Source organism: Rhineura floridana, chromosome 6, assembly GCF_030035675.1.
Source record: "Rhineura floridana isolate rRhiFlo1 chromosome 6, rRhiFlo1.hap2, whole genome shotgun sequence".
NCBI lineage: Eukaryota > Metazoa > Chordata > Lepidosauria > Squamata > Rhineuridae > Rhineura > Rhineura floridana.
In genome coordinates, this window is record NC_084485.1 from 126,980,665 (window position 1) to 127,001,892 (window position 21,228).

At 39.6% G+C, this 21,228-nt stretch overlaps 1 protein-coding gene across 1 annotated transcript; it reads left to right on the forward strand.

The window, feature by feature from the left end:
- Positions 1 to 1,370: 1,370 nt before the first annotated feature.
- On the forward strand, positions 1,371 to 20,193 carry DNTTIP2 (deoxynucleotidyltransferase terminal interacting protein 2). Its single transcript, XM_061633756.1, has 7 exons — positions 1,371 to 1,552; positions 4,694 to 6,444; positions 7,037 to 7,172; positions 8,798 to 8,890; positions 16,579 to 16,743; positions 17,745 to 17,854; positions 19,728 to 20,193. The coding sequence occupies exons 1-7, from the start codon at positions 1,442 to 1,444 to the stop codon at positions 19,819 to 19,821; spliced, it is 2,460 nt and encodes an 819-aa protein (XP_061489740.1). The 5' UTR covers positions 1,371 to 1,441; the 3' UTR covers positions 19,822 to 20,193.
- The last annotated feature ends 1,035 nt before the right edge of the window (positions 20,194 to 21,228 follow it).

Genomic DNA, 21,228 nt, shown 5'->3' on the forward strand with positions numbered 1-21,228 from the left:
CCAGTAGAAAATGGCTACTTTATAGTCTCTCCCTGGTAAAGAAGCAGATCTTAAGGCTTAGATAGCTATATATTCCGGGAAATTTGGGCCCAAGCCGTTTAGGGCTTTGAAGGTCAAAACCAACACTTTAAATAGAGCTGTAGTGATGATTAGAGAGTAGCCTTCACTCACAATACATTTTGGAGTCATACTGCAGATACAAAAACAGGAAGTCATCCTCTCTTGAAACCGACAAAACGGAAGTCATGCTCTTGTTGTGTTCAAATTTATGCTAGTGCCCTTAAACATAAAATCACATTTCATATTTAGCCTATTCTACTGTGAACCAAAGTGGCCTTTCTATCATTTTGATATAAAGCAACGGTTTATTTCCTGGTGACCTGACCTTTTTCCTACTCCAGTGGCTCTCACAATAAAAGCCGGTTTAAGCCTGAAACACCATTATCTCCCCTTCCTCTTCAATGTTATTCTTTGAAGGTTATTCCTCGCATACTGTTACAACTTGTACTGTATAGCTTTGCTGATGTTCTCAATGACCCTCAACATAGTATTCAAAGTCTAGCATATTGCTTCTGTCGCCACTCGAGGGCCGCCCGGTTGCAGTTGGGGCCTCATCTTTGCATTTCTCTTTGTCTCTGGCTGGCAGAACGCTTATCTCAAGGACATGTGAAATATGCAGACCCAATGTCTGAAAACACTCCCAAATGTGTCAAATATTACTCTTCCCCTATACCCCTTTTACCAACTTTAACATATCTTTAGGTTATAGTGACAATCAAATGTTTCTTTGAAGTTTATGACGTTGATCCCCAAGATTGTAACCTTCGAGGAAAAGCTATATATTCTGTGTGGTATCAATAAACGGGGTTCCTATTTCTGAAAGCTGCTGGCTTGTAAGTATTGGGACCCCTTTGCAAAGGACTTGTGTTGTATTACTTGATCTCTGATAGTGGGTATATGCACAGCTCGGCACCCTCCCGGGTGAATGCGAGTTGGGGTTGACAGAGACGACTCGCGTGTTGGGTTTGGACCTAACACTCTCTTGAAACCGACAAAACAAGGACGCTTCCTGCTTCCTAAAAGACGTTCCCCGTCCTCTGCCAGAATTCCCCTTTCCCGGCTTAGATGAATTTCCCTCAGTTCTCATCTAGCGCCTATCTTTAGTTTCGCCTGTTTTTAGTTTCCCCTCCTCGAGCAACACTCTTGCCTGCAACCATTACAACAATACAGTCAGCAACTAGAAGACAGGCGATTCTAGTCATGAATTCCAGGGTTTGTCTCGGTAAAGAGGTGCGTGCAGACTAGAGTGACTCTAGAGAAACCAGTGGAACGCCAATATAGATTATCCTTTCCACACTGCCGGAAGGAACCATACAAGGAACAGAAGGGTTTCATCCGGAGCAGTTAGGGATTGGTGCAGCAACTCGGAAGTGAACAGAAAATGCTTCCTCTCCATGCGCTTCCAGACATCGAGAAGATGGTGGTCACCCGGCGGTCAGCTCAACTAAGGGAATCGGAGACGGGGAGGAATGATCACCCCACAGGAGCGGAGGTGAGAGGGAGGCGGAGGGGGAGAGGTCTTTAAGTGGAGGGGGCGCGAACCCGTCTGAGCGGATCCCTCGTTGCGGCCATTGCAGCTCTCGCGCGCTGGAGTTCGAATGGTCAAACCCTTTTTCGAGGTATAAACCCCGCGAGAGCGAGCGTTATCATATGCGCGCGTGGGCTCCATCGCTTGACCAGCGAGTGCTGGTTGGTGAGGAGGGAAGCAGTCCGAGCGCCGCTGCGTCTGCTTAGACACAAAGGCGGCATGCAACACGACTGGATGTTTTGAACGGAGCCCTGGGGTGTGGGGCAGGGGAGAAAAGAACCTGCGATGCATCGTTGCAGCTCTTCTACCTCTAGTGACGATGGTCGGGGAGGCGCCCGCTAAGTGCCTTACCCATCCCAGGTTCACGCTTTGAAGCATCTTTTCTTTTGGCCCTGGAAAAGGAGGACGGTGCATTTGTGGTACGTGATGATGGGTAGAAAGATGAGTGGGGCTGGGCTGGAAAGATGCAGTGCGGTCTGAGTGCCAGTGCTGGCTTTTGCTTCTGTGAAGGAGAACATTGCAGAGAGGGTACTAACATCTCACCTACTCGCGTATGCCCAGGGCCACCCTTAGGTGGCAAATGCTGGGGTGGGAGTAGGAAACAGACGTGAGGTGTTGGATGGCAGAGCTGTGTCAGCTAACGTAGCCTGCTTCCCTCAAATGCAGTGGAGGATACTATCCTATTGCCAGCGTTGAAGTAAGAATCAGTGGCGAGCCTGGATTCAGGATGGCCATTTTGTCCTTTCCCTCAAGCAACAAAATGTCTTGAGCTGGCAATGCCAGCTACCGTTTGTATCTTGCCAGTTATATGGGCACATTTGTGAGATATATGTAGCCATATGTTTCAGAACTACCTGGTATAGGTAGATCAGCATAATATGGTTGCTATATGGGTGTGGGGGCTTTAATGTGTTTTTAATGTGTTGATAATCCAGTTTCTGCAAACTTCATTGCTCCTGATACCCCCATAAAGGTGATAACGTAGGGCAGTGGTTCTCAGCCTTTTTTGGGTCACAGGCTCCTTTGATGAAAGCTATGTACTCTCTCCCCAGAAAAATGCACATAAACACATACACAAAATTTTCAAGGTAAGAGAAAGGAAATCAAAGGAGGGGAAATCATAATTTTTGCACCTGGTTCACCCTTAAGCCTATCCATGGACTCCCTAGTGGTCAATTTACCACAGGTGAAGACCCCCTGGCCTAGGGGGATCATGGCATCAACAGAAATAGCACAGCCATCACTAAAAAGAGTGCAAAGGAGTAGCTGCAACACAATTACGGTGTCTGGCTTTGCCCTAAAGCCCTATACTTATTATGAATAAAACTCTTTAGCAGACACGCAGGTAATCTCTTTTCTAAGAGGGAGTTGTTTAGGTCTGTCCTTTAATTATTTGTTAAAAGGCTATGCTTTTTGGGCATTCCTGCAACGTGCAGTGTGTTTCAGTTAACACTTGCACCTTTTGTATTACTTCTTGGTAACATATGATATGCTCTTAGCTGCAGGTAAACTTTGGAGTCTTCAATTATTTGGTACTATCCTATCTAAAAATCTGCCTCTTCCAGCAGTCAGATAATTCATGAGATAAGAAATCTCTGAAAATGAAAGTCTGATTCTTTGCATTAATAGCACTGTCACCCTGTGCTCCCCCAGAGGAGACTGGCAGTGCCAAAGGGGAAGTGCTGAGGAGTGACCATGATGGCAAGTCCTCTTCCTTAGTCTCTCAGGTATTCCAGCTGCTAGGAGCTGCTGTAAAGGTCTGGAGAGGGTCTGATCTAAGGATACTGAAGAAGGAGTTAATAAAACTGTCAAGAGAAGGCAGTGGAGAAGAGCAGCAACTCCAGAGCCAAAGGAATGACAGAGAATGAGAGGCCCACAGATGCACTGCATACTAGGATGAAACAACTTACCCTTCGATCATTCAGTTATTGGACTCCAACCCCCTCCTATTTTATTATTTAGATATTTACCTTGCTTTATTTTCTTCCTTTAAAAAAAAATTCTAATTTTTTTTGTACTTTACAGTATTCTGATATGCTGCCCACTGGTTTTTCTCTTACCTTCTTTCAGGAAACCTGTGAGCTGGAGGCACCACACACTATTTTGAGGCCCTGGTATTTCCTTTCTCATTAATCCCAGGACTTTGTGAACCCAGTTCTTTTCCCTCCACAACAAGAGGTTGCTGGGAAGGAAAGTTGGGTGACAGTACTTTAGAATATGCATCTCTTCACCCACTTTTGGCTTTCACCTTAAGCATTTGCTTTAGCTTTTTACTCTTGTCCAGAGATAAACTCACAGCCTATTCTGAGAGCAGGTTTTAAGAGAATCTGTAAATGTCCATTTGTATTACCAAAAGAAATCTCAGAATAACTTGCTTAGATTAATTTAATAATTGCTTACTGGGGAGGAGAGCCTCTCTGGGAGTCCAGAGTCTTTGAGTTCAAATCCCCGCTTGTGTCTCCTGGGTGTCAGGGGCCAGCTAAAGATCACCCCCACAGTGAGTGGCTCGGGTTATGTGCCCTGTCACTTGTGCAGCCATGGGCAAGCTGCATAGTCCCAAGGAGCCCAGTTGCCCCCCAGCTGGCAGTTGCGGACAAGAAAGGGGGTGGCTTGTGCAGCTGTGGCAAGCTGAGCAGGCCCTAGCCAGCTGGGGAGGACTAACCTCAGAGGGAGGCAATGGTAAACCCCCATTGAATGCCACTTACCATGAAAACCCTATTCATTGGGTAGCCGTAAGTCAGGATCGACTGAAGGCAGTCCATTTCCATTTTATAAAACAAGCGTTTAAGTAGAAAAACATATTGAGTATTTACAAAAGTATATCAAGCTTTTTCTTAATGCTGTGTCCACCAGTGTAAATTTTAGGTACTTACAGAAACAGGCAGCGTGCCAAACATTTATGATGCTCATAATTAGAAATGTTTTTTATTGACAAGGTACAACTAAAAGATTGCTTACTCTGCAAATTGATGTAATATTGTTTCATTTTTACAATACCTGATAGAAAGCCACAATGCTTTGGAATTTGAGAATGGAGTTTCTCACCTGGCTTTTGTCTATGGAAATTGTTGGTGGTGTTACCTGACATCATTCTGTTTCTTACAGCTGACTTCAGTGGAAGGCAGCACATCTTTGAGGACAACTAGGAGCAGAAGTAAAGCGAATTCCCATACAAAAGTCATTCCTGAAACTCATGTTGAGAAAATGAAGGAATCTGAAACAAAAGTGGATGTGGAAGAGCCCCCTGAGGCACACACAACCCTGATTAGGAGTAAAGCTGTGAATTTAGCAGACTCGGTGGCTGATCTGCAGGCTGATGGGGATATTTCTGAAGCAGAATCACATTGTTCCTCTGTGTCTGGTCTTCAGACACCTTTGTTTATAAGAATAACAAGAAGGCGGCAAATTGTAGTTCCTTGTCAGCTAGAGAGTCCTAGTAAAAATAGGCAAAGCAAGAAAGCTCTTGCAAGTGAAGGAAGCAGACGTCAAGAAGATGATGACCTTTCTGAAGCAGACTCGTGTTCCTCCACCATTTCAGGAGTGCGGACTCCAAGTGTTGCAAGAATCACTAGAATTCGGCAAGTCAAGATTAATGTTTCACCAGTGTGTGAGGCCCAAACTGAAGAGGTTTCTGATGCGGAATCGTGGTGCTCAGGTATTTCTACAGAGCCATCTGTTCAGTTTAAACGAGTAACGAGGATCATGCGGCAAAGATTACCAGTAGAAGCAACATCTCACTCTGAACGAAAAAGTGGAGTTGTGGTGGAAGATGCAAAATTGACTGACTGTGTAACTAAATCAGAGACTATTGTAATTTCTGATTCAGAACAACCCACAAATTATGATTTAGATGCAGAACAACCGTGTTCTCTCTCTTCCTCTTGCATAAATGTGCAACCTAGCCCACGTAAAACAAAGTGCAATTCTCAATCTGTTGTCAGCAGTGATCTAAAACAGATTTTTTCAAGCAGCCCCCCCAAAATGACAAGCGAATGCACCAAAAAATCACCTAAAAAAAACAGGCCAAAGGAGACAGACTGTGAATCTCCAGCTAGTGCAGAGATAAAGATAGGAGAGAAAAAAGATATAAAGGAATCAATTCCAAAACAAGTATCAGCTGATGCATATGAAATCATGGAGAGCACAGAGGAAGTGTGTGATCTAACTTTAGAAAAATCCATAAAGGTAACTGAAAACCAATCACCTATAAAAAAGCATTCAGACATCTTTGGATATGATCTCATAAATCTTGATCAATCTAGTATGTCCCTGAGACAAACAGCCCCTAACAAAAGCAATAGCAATGTGGTACCCCAAAAAATGAATACCAGAAAGATTACACGGAGTTGTCAGCATCACATAGAAGAGGTAATAGATTTAGGCAAGCCATCAAAAACAGGTAGTCCACAAAAGAATATTATCCCATCACAAAGAATAGAGAGTGATGATGATGGCAGCATTTCTGTTGCAAGTACACACAGCAGTGAAAGCCAAGATGAGCCAGTTGCTGAATCCTCTTCATGTGCAACCAAAACAGGACATGAAAAATGTTTGACTGTGTCACTTACAAGTAATGAGAGTGATGAATCTGAAAACAGTGATTTAGAAGAAATTAATGAAGTAGAAATGATTGCTAGTTCTGCATATGCTGGTAATAAAAATACATTAGCCTTGGACAATTCACGCAGTGAAGAACTATTTGTAATTGATAAAACTGGCATGGACTCCACCAAAGCATGCTATTTAGAGGAGGACACAGCAGATGATGAACAAAGTGAGGACTCCTCAGAACTGGAAGATTATGAAGAGGAGTTTATAGATGAGGATGAAGATTTAATAAATGGAAATAATAAAATGTAAGTTCTCCCAAGGAACTTAGTTATGGTTTATTTTACCAATCCTATGAGACATGTATTTGGGGAAAATATTTTTTTAACAAGGTCCAAGAAAATGGAAGCAGCAACATACCCTGATTGTCTAGCAATACATGAATTCTACAGTTTGCCAGGGGTTATTTGACAAGGAGTAGGGGCAACAAACTGTTTAAGGCTCTGAAGACATACCTGGATTAGATAGCTGAAAGTCTAGGGATTCTCCTTCTGAATTTCAACTGCTTTCTAAAAGCCTTCTGTCTTTGTCTTGGAAGTGTGCAGCTTCAGTAGATAATGAGATGAGGAGTCTGTTAAACGCTTCTGTCACTGCTCACATTGCATAGGGAGAAACTCAGTGTTAATAGTTAAAGAGCTTTTTGCATGTTTTGGTTCCTATGGGAAGGATTTAGTGTGGGGGGGTGAATTTGCATGCAGGTGCACTCTGCTTCTGAAATTCTGAATGTGTTTGTTCATTTCAAGAATACTTCCTGTAATGTGCTTGTGACAGATGATGGCAAATATGTGCTAATTGGATTGTGAATTGGTATTTTAAATTGACAATTTCATTCTCTTCCAGTTTATCGTTTTCAAGCAGCATTGATCCTGGCCTAAATGTTAAAAATCTTGGAGGTTTATATATTAGCTTTGATGCAGGAAAGCAGAAACCTGGCTCTCATGGAGTTGTGTCACTAAAGGAAAACAAGAAAGATGAGGTAAAGGACCAAAAGTCCACTCTTGTACTGAAAGCTGGGCTTAATAGGAAGCCATAAATGGCACCATAGTGCTAAATTTCTGTTGCTAAGAACCAGTTCCTGCTTAATCATGATTGTCAGTGTCCAGAACCCCAAAAGAAACTCTGATGCCATTACTTTTAACCTTTCTTCTAATTGACATCATTTAATCATCTGTTTAGAACACTTTTATGGGAATCTAGTTGATTGGGCATCTATACAGTTAGCTCCACCCGTCACCTTAGGCTCAATACGTGCTGCCATTTTGACATGTCAGAATGTGGGTGACAGTGCTTACCTGAGTAGCAAACCATGAGCACAGATGGCTGCTGTGCTGTTAGTGAGCCAAGTCTCAGTCTGCTTCATCCAGTACATGCTTGTGAGTGTTCAGAGCTGGCAGTGAACTGTTCCCAGGACTATTTGGGTATTGCATATTTGAGCATAGCCATGCACATTCAGACATGTCAAAATGTCTCTCATTTGATTCTTGCTCAACATGGAAAGCTGCAGTTCCAGCAAGCTTTGGCATTTGCTTTAAGGATGTAACCAAAACCAACAGTGGAAGCGTAAGACTGAAATTTATCATTTATTTTGACAAATGCAATACCAACAGTTTCCATGAGCAAGTTTTATATTGGTCACACTAGAGCTCCATAAATATTCTTTTTACAATTGTTAACTAAAAATGTTTTGAAAGGTTTAGATTCCCACTCCTGTCTTCTCCATATTATTTCATATGGCTAGAATGCTTTCCGTCTCTGCACCCACTGAACAGCTTTCCAGTCCTCCTTTCAGATCACTCATCAAAAACTACTATTTCTGAACTAGCCTTTTCTAAACTAAGATACACCCTTTCTAGCCACTTAACCTATCCCCACCTTAACAATAACTACATTTTTTCAGTTTCTGTCCTCTCCTTTTTTTTACTGTTCTGCTTAAATTATAAGCTCTCATGCCATAACAGTGTATGAATCTCTGCAGCGTACAACTGTTAAATAAATGTTGAATGACACGGGGTAAATAGTGTCCTGCGTATAAAATAGGGCAGTTTTATTTTTTCATCCATACAGTGTGGATTCCAGCTTTCTAATTTATACAGTGTATTAGAATAGAACCCAACCTACTTTTTTTGCTTCTCACATTTACAGGCTGCTAGAAGTAAAGTATAGGATTCTGCAGGGTGGAATCATACTATTTGTGGTGCCTGCAGTCTGTTAAAATATATTCTGTTAGTCAATCTCACACTTTAGAAGGCATACATTGAGTCCTATTAGATGTTTCTGTAGCTCAATAAAATACAGAGTTCAACGAATCCTCAGTCCTTGCTGTTTTGAGAAAAGAACTGTCTCAGCTCCTGCATTTTCCAAACTGTTTTTCATGATGCTCCTTTCTCAGCTTAACTCTCAAATGTTTTCTACAAGTAGTATTGAATTGCTTTCAGCAGTAGCCTTTCTGTGACTCAGTTCTTCATCCTAACCTACTGTTCAGGGAGTTTTACATAACTTTGATTGTAACTGCATATTTCAAATTCTGTAGAATTTCTTTTGTTGTTGTCTGCAAAGGACTGTGTAGTAATTATGCTAGTTTAATACCATATATCTTTATAGCTTTTGCAGAAGAGTGTTATAACACCAGATTTTGAAAAAAAGGAATGTATTCCATTAAAAGAATCAGTCCATCAGTTGAAGAAGCAACGTAGGGTAAGTGGAGTCCGACTAAGCAATATGGGTAATGCTCAATGCTACAAGAATAAGTCTGTCTTTAAAGCTCTCTGCAGGCATGCACATATATATACAGTCACACCATTTCTCAGCTTAATCTGCCTCAGGAGTGGAAAATGGGATGATGCTATATATGCTCTTCTGAGCATCTTCGCCTTCTTGGAGGAAGAGTGGTATAAAATATGATAAATGAAATATGAAGAGGTGGATAATATAAGCTAAGGTGCCAGAAGCAGGGGTGCAGTTGTCCAGGGTCTCGAAGGGTCTTAGACCCCTTACTTTTTTGGGAGCAGGGTCCCTGTGTCTCCAGGAAGCAACGAACGGGGTACCGCAGGGCTCAGTCCTGGGCCCAGTGCTCTTCAACATTTTTATTAATAACTGGGCTAAGGAAATACAGGGAATACTTTTCAAATCTGCAGATGATACGGAAGTGGGAAGGATAGCTAATACCCTGGAAGACAGAAACAAAATTCAAAGGAATCTTGATAGACTTGAGCGTTGAGCTGAAAACAACAGAATGAAATTTAACAGGGATAAGTGCAAAGTTGTACACCTAGGAAAAAGAAACCAAATGCACAGTTATAAGATGGGGGGATACTTGGCTCAGCAATACTACATACAAGAAGGATCTTGGGATTGTTGTTGATCAAAAACTGAATATGAGCCAACAGTGTGATGTGACTGCAAAAAAGGCAAATGCTATTTTAGGCTGCATTAACAGAAGTATAGTCTCCAAATCGCGTGAAGTATTAGTTCCCCTCTATTCAGCACTGGTTAGGCCTCATCCTGAGTACTGTGTCCAATCTGAACACTGAAGTTTAAGAAGGATGCAGACAAACTAGAATAGGTTCAGAGGAGGGCAACAGGGATGACTAGGGGACTGGAAACAAAGCCCTATGAGTTGAGACTGAAAGAAGTGGACATGCCTTGAGAAGACTGAGGGGAGATATGATAGCATCTTCAAGTGTTTGAAAGGTACACACAGAGGAGGGCCAGGATCTCTTTTCAGTTGTCCCAGAGTGCAGGACACAGAATAATGGGCTCAAGTTGCAGAAAGCCAGATTTCAACCGAACATCAGGAAAAACGTCCTAATTGTTAGAGCAGTATGACAATGGAACCAATTACCTATGGAGGTGGTGGGCTCTGCAACACTGGAGGCATTCAAGAGGCAGCTGAACAGCTACCTGTCGGGTATGATTTAATTTGGATTCCTGTATTGAGCAGGGGGTTGGACTCAATGGCCTTATAGGCCCCTTATAATGCTACAATTCTATGATCCTACAAGCCAATCAGCATAAAAGGGGAGTTTGTTACCCACTGAGAAGAGTCATCTAACATGCTTCCTTGTCCTTTCCTGCTGATTTGGGCCAATCAGAGAAAGGAGGTGAGTTAGCTGCTGAGAAGACTCTTTTCAGTAGCTAACATTCTCCCCATTCATGCTTGTTGGCTCCTAGAGATGTCTGTTGTTGTGGGACAAGGCATTAACAAGGGGGGCATGGCCTGGCTTTGATAGAAGATGGCCACTTAAAGCTTTTGCTCTGTGTTTGATGCCAGAATTACTTTTATCCCCATGGAGCTCCTTCGGTTCGGGACTGTTAAAAATAATACGTGCATGTTGAGGAATGTCTCCTCCACCAGGAAAGTCCAAACCAGGAAACATTTCAGCATACTTCAAGCTGCGAGATAAGGATGTTGAATTGGACGGCTCCCCTGCCGAGCCGCAACAGATTGATATAGAGGCAGCATCCCCCATTTCAGATATGGTAGAAAGTACACCTAACAGAAGGCTTTGCAATGCAGCTTACATCAGTGTATTGAAGAATATAGTGTTCTAAGGAAAAACAGAAGAGAGGATGTTCAAAAATTGGAAAAAAAAGATAGAAGCATTGCCAAGGGAATATAAAAGAACAGGACAGGATCAAACTGGAAATATAGACAGCTAGAATTAAAAAGAAGGAAACAAAATAATGATTAATTTATTGTATATGAAACAGAAATATTACAAATATGGAGAAAAGTGTTCCAAGTTATTGGCACGAAGAAGTAAAAAGGGGAAAAGCAAGAGTACATTGTTTAGTGGAAGAAGATGGAACTAATTTGTATTCTGCAGTAAACAAATGGCTTTTGAATTTTTATAAAAAATTATAAAGATCTATAAAACTCTCTCCAGAAAACGTAGTTAATTTTTTAGATTCGATAGTTTTACCACAGGTACTAATGGAGGATAAAGAAATGATACAGAATCAGATATCCAAGGAGGAGATAGAAGAGGTTATAAAGCAATTAAAATCTGGAAAGGCTCCAGGTCCTGATGGGTACACTACAGAGTATTATAAAACATTTAAAAACCTCATTTCCTATTTAGTGAGATTATGTAACAATATAATAGAGGGAGCCTCATTTCCAAGAACGTGGCTAGAATAAAAAATTCTTAAATTCCGAAGCCATTTCAGGATCAAACAAAAGTTGACTCTTATCGGGCAATCTCATTAGTTAATCAAGACTATAAGATATTTGCCGCAGTAATGGCTAATAGGCTAAAGAAGATATTAACAAAGGTGATCGGCTTACACCAAACGGGGTTTCTTCCTTGTAGACAAATGGCAGATTCTATTCGTAAAATCTTAAATATTATTCATTGTAGCAAAATGTCCTCATCCCCTCTAGCAGTATTAGCCCTAGATGTGTTTAAAGCATTTGATTGTCTGGAATGGGGGTTTCTGACTGAGGTGATAACAAGAATGGGGGTTGGCCTGAAATTTTAAAGGGTTAATTGAACATATATACAGTAGGGCCCCACTTACCGGCGCTCTGCTTACTGGTGTTCCGCTAATGCAGTGGCTTTCATTCCCTGTTTTAAACCTGATTTTTGCACTTTTGCGGCATTTTTGCACGACATGCCCCATTATACTCAATGGGGTTCTGCTTTACTGTGATTTCTGCTTTACGGCGGGGGTCCAGAACGGAACCTGCCGTATAAGCGGGGCCCGCCTGTACTCAATTTCTAAGACTAAAATAAGGGTAAATAATGTGGATTCAGAGTTGTTTGAAATGCATTGGGGAACAAAGAGGTTTCCTCTGTCCTCTTTTTTTGTTTATTTTAGCGTTAGAACCCCTAGCAATTAGATTGCAGCAGGCCAGAGATATGGTAGGAGTAAACACAAAAGATCGAAAGTATGTGATAGGGCTTTATGCGGATGACATAGTAGCTACAACTTCAGATCCTTGGAAAACGGCCATGGCTTTAAAAAGAGAATCTGAATCCTTTGAACTAGTTACAAGTGAATGAATTTTCAAAAATCAGTGGCCTTATGCTTTAATGTCCCTCCTAATGTTCAAAAATTATTTTCAAGACTTCTAGGTATCCTGGTTTGCCATAGCTAGCTGAAATACTAGGAGTACAGATCACTAGAAATTTGAACAAAATGTATGAGGAAAATTATGGTCAAGTCTGGAAGAATATTAATAAGGATGTGAAAAGATGGAAAAAATCCGATTTTACTTTGATGGATAAATTGGCTCTGATAAAAATGAGCATAATATTTATTTATTATTTGATTTATATCCTGCCCTTCCTCTCAGCAGGAGCCCAGGGCGGCAAGCAAAAGCACTAAAAACACTTTAAAACATCATAAAAAGAGACTTTAAAATACATTAAAACAAAACATCTTTAAAAACATTTTTTAAAAGCTCTGAAGGCATCTTAAAAAAAAGGTTAAAAACATATATTTTTAAAAGGTTTTAAAAACATATTAAAAAGCAATTCCAACACAGATGCAGACTGGGATAAGGTCTCAACTTAAAAGGCTTGTTGAAAGAGGAAGGTCTTCAATAGGTGCCATAAAGATAACAGAGATGGCGCCTGTCTAATATTTAAGGGTAGGAAATTCCACAGGGTAGGTGCTGCCACACTAAAGGTCCATTTCCTATATTGTGCAGAATGAACCTCCTGATAACATGGTATCTGTAGGTGGCCCTCACCTGCAGAGTGCAGTGATCGACTGGGTATATAAGGCATAAGACTGTCTTTCAGGTATCCTGGTCCCGAGCTGTATAGGGCTTTGTACACCAAACTAAAACCTTGAACTTGGCCCGGTAGCAAATGGGCAACCAGCGCAATTCTTTCAGCAGGAGGGTGACATGTTAGTGATACCCTGCCCCAGTGAGCAGTCTTGCTGCCACTTTTTGCACCAGCTACAGCTTCCGGACCAACCTGAAGGGCAGCCCCACATAGAGCGCATTACAGTAATCCAGCCTTGAGGTTACTACTGCATGGATAACAGTGATCAGGCTATTCCGGTCCAGAAACTGCCGCAGCTGTCCTACCATCCAAAGCTGGTAAAAGGCAGTCCTAGCCACTGAGCATCTAGCAACAAAGATGGATCCAGGAGCACCCCCAGACTGAAACTTACCTTTTTATTTCAAGTTCTTCCAATTTAAAGCAATTATGTTTATGGCAGCGACAGATACATTAATTTATTTTGGGGGGGGAAGAATACGGGTTATTTGACAAATCAGATATTTCCCTTTCTTAAAAATAAACTCCAATCTTTAAATGAAATGGAAAACAGGTTCACACCAACAGTGTTTGAGGCCTGGAAGGAAAAGGTAACAGTTTTACTCCCTACAATGTCTCCTCTGATTCCCTTGGTATACCACCCCATGTTTTGCAATAAAAGTCATACATATGATGTTAAGGGCTGCTGTGCTAAGGAATTATATCATCTGTGTGGTTTTTATCAGAATGGAATGCCCATTGCAGAAGATAAGTTAAAAAATCAACTGCAGGAAATCCCATTCCCATGGTTATTATGGGAACAAATCGTTTTTTTTTTAATAATCCAGAAATAAAATCAGCTGAAACCCGCAGATTTAAGAAATTAGTATTAGCATATGCAGAGGATTCAAAGGGCCTGACATCTAATACATATAAAATATTGGTTGATTACACAGGAGTAGATACATCAGAATTAAAATTGTGGTGGGAAAGGGAGCTTGGAATTGAAATAGATAGGGAAGAGTGGGTAACACAGTGGAATAAGCCACCACACCAAACAATAGCAGCTAAATACAGAGAATTGTCTCTGAAAATTGTATATCAGTGTTATCTGACCACCTAGGAAAATAGCATTAATGAATCCAGGAACATCTTCAGTGTGCTGGAGGGAGTGTCAAAGAATTGGTAAGTATATACATATGTGGCGGAAGTGTCAAAAAATCACAGATTTTGGGCATCTGTGATTAAGGAGATTGAACAGATAACCCAACAAAAATCACATTGATACCACAATGAGCAATATTGAATTTATTTTTGAATGAAGATCTTGTTATTAAAAATAAGAAGTTGGGGAATTTGCTTTGCTGGAGACACTAACGCAAAACTTGAAACTAGCAGCAGGCACTAAGAAGAAAGACACTTTCACAGACCAATGGATGCCCTTTATTGAATTTACATCTCAGGAGGAAAATCGTTGCCAAGTACCCAAACCCTTTACCAGAGGTGGTTGGCTTGATGAACTCTTATATTTTACTTAAACACTGCAATAGCTGTCTTATAGAATAAATCGGGGTTGCCAGGGAGGAGGGAGGGGAAATATGTTATAGTTCCTTTTTCTGTACTATTTGAAAATGAAAAATATTTCTTTTAAAAAAAATAATTAGTTGGTAAGTTTTTTGTTAGCAGCAGCAAGGATTACTATTGTACAATTTTGGAAAGACCTTAAAGGAGCAAATACAGATTTTTGGTATCAAATAGTTTGGGACATGGCTCTACTTGAAAAACTGACAGATAATTTAAAGAGAACAAGAGGACAAAGTAAAGGGACTAATTTCATTTCAGCATGGTATGATTTTATCAATTATATAAATTTACAAGATAAAAGGATCCCACTGCCAGTGGCATACACAGGATATGGCACTATTATTAAATATTAAATGGTCCAATAAATGAAAGGATAGGAATGATATTCAACAATCCTGCAGGAAAGAAAACAAAAGGGAACAGTAATAATGCATGAATTAAAATTGTGTTAATAATTCACTATGTATAATCAAAATGTAATCTTCACAAGCAATATGATTATGATCTACATAGTGTAATATTTGGAGTTTCATTTGTTTTTTATGTTTATATTTTGTTTATTTTGAAAATTAAAAAAAAAGACAAGGGTCTCGTTCTCAACCCAGCAGCAAAAAAAGGGAGGGGCATGGCTGGGACTAACATGAAGGGACCCTGCACTTCTGAATTTGCCGCTAGCCTGCTGGCCAGAAGAAAGGAGTCTTCGAAGAGAAGTTGATTCCTGAAGAGACAGAGGGCTTTGGTGTTTAGGATGGGTGTAGGAAAACATGTAAGAGTAAGAGGCAGTGATTTATTAGGGACCAAAAAGTTGGATGATTGAGCGCTTGAGGAAATATGGGGGGGGGATGGAGGAAGAAGCAAGCTTCATGTGGAGGATTTGGCTAGCTTGCATAGGGGAGGGTTGACACTGAGCATGCAGTGATAATTTGTAAATATGGGTTACTTCATATTTTTAAGTGCTGCTATATATGAGCTTCTTGGGTATCTTGGTTTAATTTGGTATTAAAAGGTAATATAGGTACTATGATCTATTAACACAAAATGCTAAAGTTTAAAGGCTAATTGCAGAGTCTGACTTTGTCCCATAGATGCTTTGACACTTGAATACACAACACACTCCTTATCTGTAGTCTCAAATGTACTTTTTTAACTTTCAAAATAACATATGAAGGCTGTGATTCTTCAGTGTACATATATTATAGTATTTATGGTGGAGGTTGGTATTTGGTTGTATATGGTAAGTGGTTAATGAAGGAAGAGGAATGAGATGGAATGTTGGGGAATGCTGCGTGTGATTGGTTGAGAGAAAAAGGGGATGGCAGTTTATATTTGAGTAAATGGCAGTTGACAGTTGATAGGGTTTGGTTCTTAAGAGAGAAAGACAGATAGGAAATTGGTCTTGGATAGTGAGGAAGGCTGGAAGGAAGGCTTCATAGTGGATAGAGAGGCAGGACAAGAAAAAAGAACATAAAACTAACCACATGCTTGAGAAGCTGAGTTAAAAGCAAAGTTGTATATATTTAGGCTGTTTATTGGTCAGCCATCTGAGGGTACACATATTGGTACAGAAAAATGGGTTGTAAAAATATCTAATGGGGGCAGCAGAGTCATCTTAGAGTGAAAGAATAGCAGTAACAGGTATAGGAAGTCAGCCCATAGCTGTGGTCTGTTAAGGGTACAAAGATAACATGCCGTTGAGGCTTTCCTAGCCCTGGACAGTAATAGGCAGAGGCATTGCTTATCTGTAGTGGGGGGGGGGAGTATAACTTCTTGCTAAAGGCAAGGTGATAGCAGGTGGGACACAACAAAGGCCTTTAAAGGTAAGCTGTGGTAAACTAATAATGCTGGTTTAGACTATTAAGAGGGGTTTTTTAATTTCCTTGAAACCTGTTTAAATATAAGAAAAATGTTTGAATACTTTGAAAACTGTCTTAATGTAAAGCTCTAAGGGTTTGTTCTATATCCAGCTTTAAATCACGAAGCTTGCTTAGAACTCTTAATCAACAGGCTTTACGGCATACAAATGCAGTCATTTTTTTAGATGGTGGATGAGTTTTTAAATACTGTTTCTTGGTGTGTTCAATACAGGCAGAGCGAGAGAAAACAACTGGTGATGGTTGGTTTGGTATGAAAGCCCCAGAAATGACTGATGAATTGAAAAATGACCTTAAGGCGCTGAAGATGAGGGCAGCCATAGATCCTAAGAGATTTTATAAAAAGAATGATAGAGAAGGCCTTCCCAAATACTTTCAGGTAAGAACGTGAGAAGATGTTACAATTGTGTATGTAGGTTTCTGCTTCACCACTCTGTTGAAATTAAATGTACTTTGGAACACACACTGATCCTCATCTGGTTTTCTTAGGTAATGGATTTTATATGTGCATGTCAAATTAACTATGAAATACTATTTTAAATACATACCTGGATCTGGGTTTTTGTATTGCAATACATATCTTAATTATTAATTCCATTCTATTTGCCCACCGTAGTGCTTCTGCCTCCTGAATTTCAAACACCGATGTATGCTCCAGAGGTTCAATTCCTTTGTTCATTTTCTGTATGGGTTAGTGTTTGAAAAAGAAACTCTATGGCTTCCTGGTTCTTCAGAAGCTTCACCCTTTGTGTATCTCTTTTGGAGTGTAGCCAGCAGCTACTATGAGCAGTAACGGATGGCTCAGTGGGGCTGCACCATGCGCCTGATCTCCTGATGGTACTGCATCCTGGGAGGAGAAGGGGGAGTGAGGTTGGCAAATGCAGCAGCAGGAGCACCAGATTGGCTCTACCTGTGTGTTTGCAGTGCACCAACCTCATCCCCATCTCAGTGTGCTGCAGCAGCAGCAGCTCAGCCATCGGGAGGTCAAATGAGTGGCAAAGGTCCTCCATGCCGTCTATTACTGCAGATACGCATACTGAAGACTCAACTAATTTCAGCTGAACTTGAGTGCTCCCTTTGGGATATAAATTTAATAATAAATTAATATTATTTTGAATTTAAACTTCATAAACATGTTTAATGGTGTGCTAGATTTATGTATCTTCACCGGTCTTAGCATGCTGCTTTCATTTGTTTTAAATTAAAACTCTTTCTGGAGATTATAAGTTCTTCACTGTATATGTATTTGGGGATCATGTTTGACATATTAGGCTTCACTGGTCCTTCTTTATCCAGTAGCCCCTCTTATGTTCTTCTTTCAAAAATAGCCCTTCAAATATATGTAGTAATAAAAATTCATCTTGAATTTTCTTTTCTCAGGTTGGAACTATTGTGGATACTCCATTAGACTTCTATCATGCCCGAATTCCCAAGAAAGAGAGGAAGAAAAACATTGTGGAAGAACTTCTAGCAGATTCTGAGTTTAGAAGGTATTTACAATGAATTTCAATTGAAGACTTAATTCAAACAAAGTACCAATGTAAAAAAAATCTGTTAAATTGTTACTAACAATATCTGGAGCTCCACATTCCTCCCTTGTGATCATGTCCATCCAGTGCATTCAACATCATAGGACCCCTAGGCATCCCAGTACTTCCAGAAGTATGGTTGCTTGGAATATGAGACAGGGCCTTTTCCATTCAGCACTCAGATTATGCTGAATCTGTCTCCCTAAAGAGTTGTGGATGGCTGCCTATCTCTTAAGTTTCAGGTGTCCTGTCAAGACCTCTTAATAGATGTCTCTTCTTTTAAACTCAGTTGTTTTAAGCTGTATTTGGTCTTATTATATTATGCTGTTTTAAGTAATTTTTGGGTTGTGTTTTTGTTATTGTATTTATTTTGATGTCAGTGAATAATTTTGTAAGTTGCCGTGTATTTATAAAGAAAAGTAGGCTATATATATTTAAATAAAAGGGCATCTTCATAGATGCAGAAAAAGAAGACAATCCTGAAAGGTCAGAAATGCTTCATTTCTTTGGGTTGTAGCCAAGTGCTATTGGTGGACTTCTGCTTGAGCAGTGGAACTTCACCTTCCTCTCCTCCCCTTAAAGTCCCCCTGTGTGTCATCAGAATCTGGTCCAGAGTGTTGGGGGACTCCCTAGAGAAGGGGGAGCTGTAGTGGGGGGGAGGAGGAGAAGGTGAAGTCCTGTTGCACAAGCAGAAGTCTAGTTGTGCAACATTGGATTCCACCCTCTATCTTTTCAAGAATTGCATCTTGCAGTTCATATCATATATAGCAGTATCTGCCTTGCTTATTAGATGTAGCCCACTTTTTCCTGTTTTCTGGTATTTGTGTTAGGGAGACAACACTCAGATGCTATTATGTTTGTGTCTGATTGGGACATGCAAGATGCTCAGTTGGGTGCTGCCTGTTCAGTTTTTTGTTGGGATCTATGAAAACTGGTCTACTGATTACTCTTTAATGTTAATTTTGGTAGATTAATTAGTGCAACTTCACAGTTGTAACTATTGCAATTGACAACATAGCTGTCAGTGAACATTTTTATATTAAACCAAAGCCAACCTGTTGGCTGTAAGAGTATTTCTTGCCTCTTCAAGTTTGTTTGGAACTAGTTTTATTCTCAAAAACTCTTCCAAAAGTCTGCCTGTTTGCACTGCCCGTATAGAGTTTTGTTGTTACAACTAGTAACTCTAGCCTTGTTGGATCATACCCAGGGTCCTTCTAGTCCTGAATTCTGTTCCAACAATGGCCACCCACATATCTTCGGGAAGCTCACAGAAGAGTAGGAGGCAACAGCTCTCTCCTGGTGTTTGCTCTGACACTCAGATATGCTAGTACTGAATATAGTGGTTCCATTTATCTAATCATGGCTAACAATAATTGCTGTTATTTAGATCCCAAGGTTTCAAACCTTGGTATACCGCATTCTGCAGCAGAGTCAGCAATTATTTGTCTATACTTTTCCAGTATTTGGGATGAATCAATAAGCTCAACAAAAGCATCCACTGTAGCACTTGATTCTTTTATTATCCCCTCTAACAGTAAGCATTTGGGGAGGCAAAGATTGTGAATTTAATCTAAATTCCTTTGGTAAAGTCAAAGGTAGCTGGATGGGCAAATTATCACTATCACTCTCCCCTATTCTAAAATTAGTTCCATTTATCTAATTATGGCTAACAATGATTCCTGTTACTAAATTAAGTCAATTTTATTGTTCAGTCTGTAACCAATGATAGTCATGACACTGCTTGATCTGTAAAAGTTATTTTGCATATGCTTTTTTTCTGAATTCTTTTTCATGTGCTCTACTCAAACTTCATAAAATTACTTCTCTTCTTCAGATATAATAAAAGAAAGTATCAAGATATCATTGCTGAAAAGGCAGCCCTTGCAGCAGGCAAGAAGAATCGAAAGAAGAAAAAATTTCACAAATAGATTAAAAAAAAATAAGACTGAACTTAATTTTTAGTAGTGAATTTATGTAAAAGATTTTGCAAATGGTGGACTGAGAATCTATCACATCAGCAACAAGAGGACAAGGCTGGCCCTGGTTTTCCAACGTTTTGGAAATGAAATTGAAATCTTGACTGAAATACACAAAAGAGGATGGAATTAAGCTTCAAAGAAAAATAGTAAACCTGTACAAAATCAGATATTCTAAATATGTATGGGTAAATGTATATGAACATTTTCTTTTCAAAAAATTAACTTCAAAATCTTAAAACGAAAATATTTGAGTTTTGGCTGTCATAGAAAGATATAAAACCTGTGTTGTTTATCCATTAAAGTATTTTCATGTATTCACAATCAGGTGAAAGTAATGTATTCAACTCATCAACGAATTTAAGAAACTTCATTCTGGAAATAATGGAAATAATGTGAAGATATGCACTAGGAAAAAAACCATTAAGATGTGCTGTATAGGGGAAAAAACTTGACACATGTGAATATTAATGTATTTTTAGAGGCTAAAAAGATAGAAAGACCTCAGTGGATGACTGACAAAACTCTTTTTTTTATCATTAATTTTTATTCAAATTTTCAAAGACAAAAAACAAAACAAAACAAAAACAATTAAACAATAAAATAAAATGTTGACTTCCGATTTGTCGCAGATCAGTTATAGGTCTACAATATATAACAATCCTGTCTCTAAAATTATATTATAAAATCACTTTCCTCCAGTAGTTATCTTAATTAATCATCAAATCTCATAAACATTACTTTATTCTTTCCACAAAAAGTCAAAGAGAGGTTTCAATTCCTTGAGAGATATATCTTTCAATTTTTCTCCAAATAAACATGTCGCTTAATCCATCTGATTCAAATCTGTTAGGCCCAATAATTTCAATAGCCATTCTTCCATTATCTGTATTAATTCCATCTTCAATAATCCTGTTAAGTCCAGTAATTTCAGTAGCCATTCTTCCATTATCAGTATCCCATAATAATCTTGTTGTCATAGCCATAGTCCAAATAAACATATTGATTAATCCATCTCGTCAAATCTGTTAGGTCCAATAATTTCCATAACCATTCTTCCATTATCAATATTAATTCCATCTTCCATCTTCAATAGTCCTGTTAAATCCAGTGGTTTCAGTATGCATTCATCCATTATCAGTATCCCATGATGATCTTGCTGTCATAGCCATAGTCATATAACAAGATTCTGATGGGAATTTCCCCCATCACAAATATGTCCTTGCCATCAATTCTGAATATGTTGCTGAAATATTGTTGTAAAGTCACATCTCTGCTCTTCTTTTTTACAAAATGCACTGGCTCATCTCTTAAAAGTTTTTCCATTGTCACATATTTGTAGTTAATTCCATAATTTTT

Coding starts and splice junctions, on each gene's coding strand:
- DNTTIP2 (XM_061633756.1), top strand. CDS start 1,442: ATGCTTCCTCTCCATGCGCTTCCAGACATCGAGAAGATGGTGGTCACC. Junction 7,173..8,797: donor AGGAAAACAAGAAAGATGAG/GTAAAGGACCAA, acceptor ATATCTTTATAG/CTTTTGCAGAAGAGTGTTAT. Junction 8,891..16,578: donor AGTTGAAGAAGCAACGTAGG/GTAAGTGGAGTC, acceptor TGTTCAATACAG/GCAGAGCGAGAGAAAACAAC.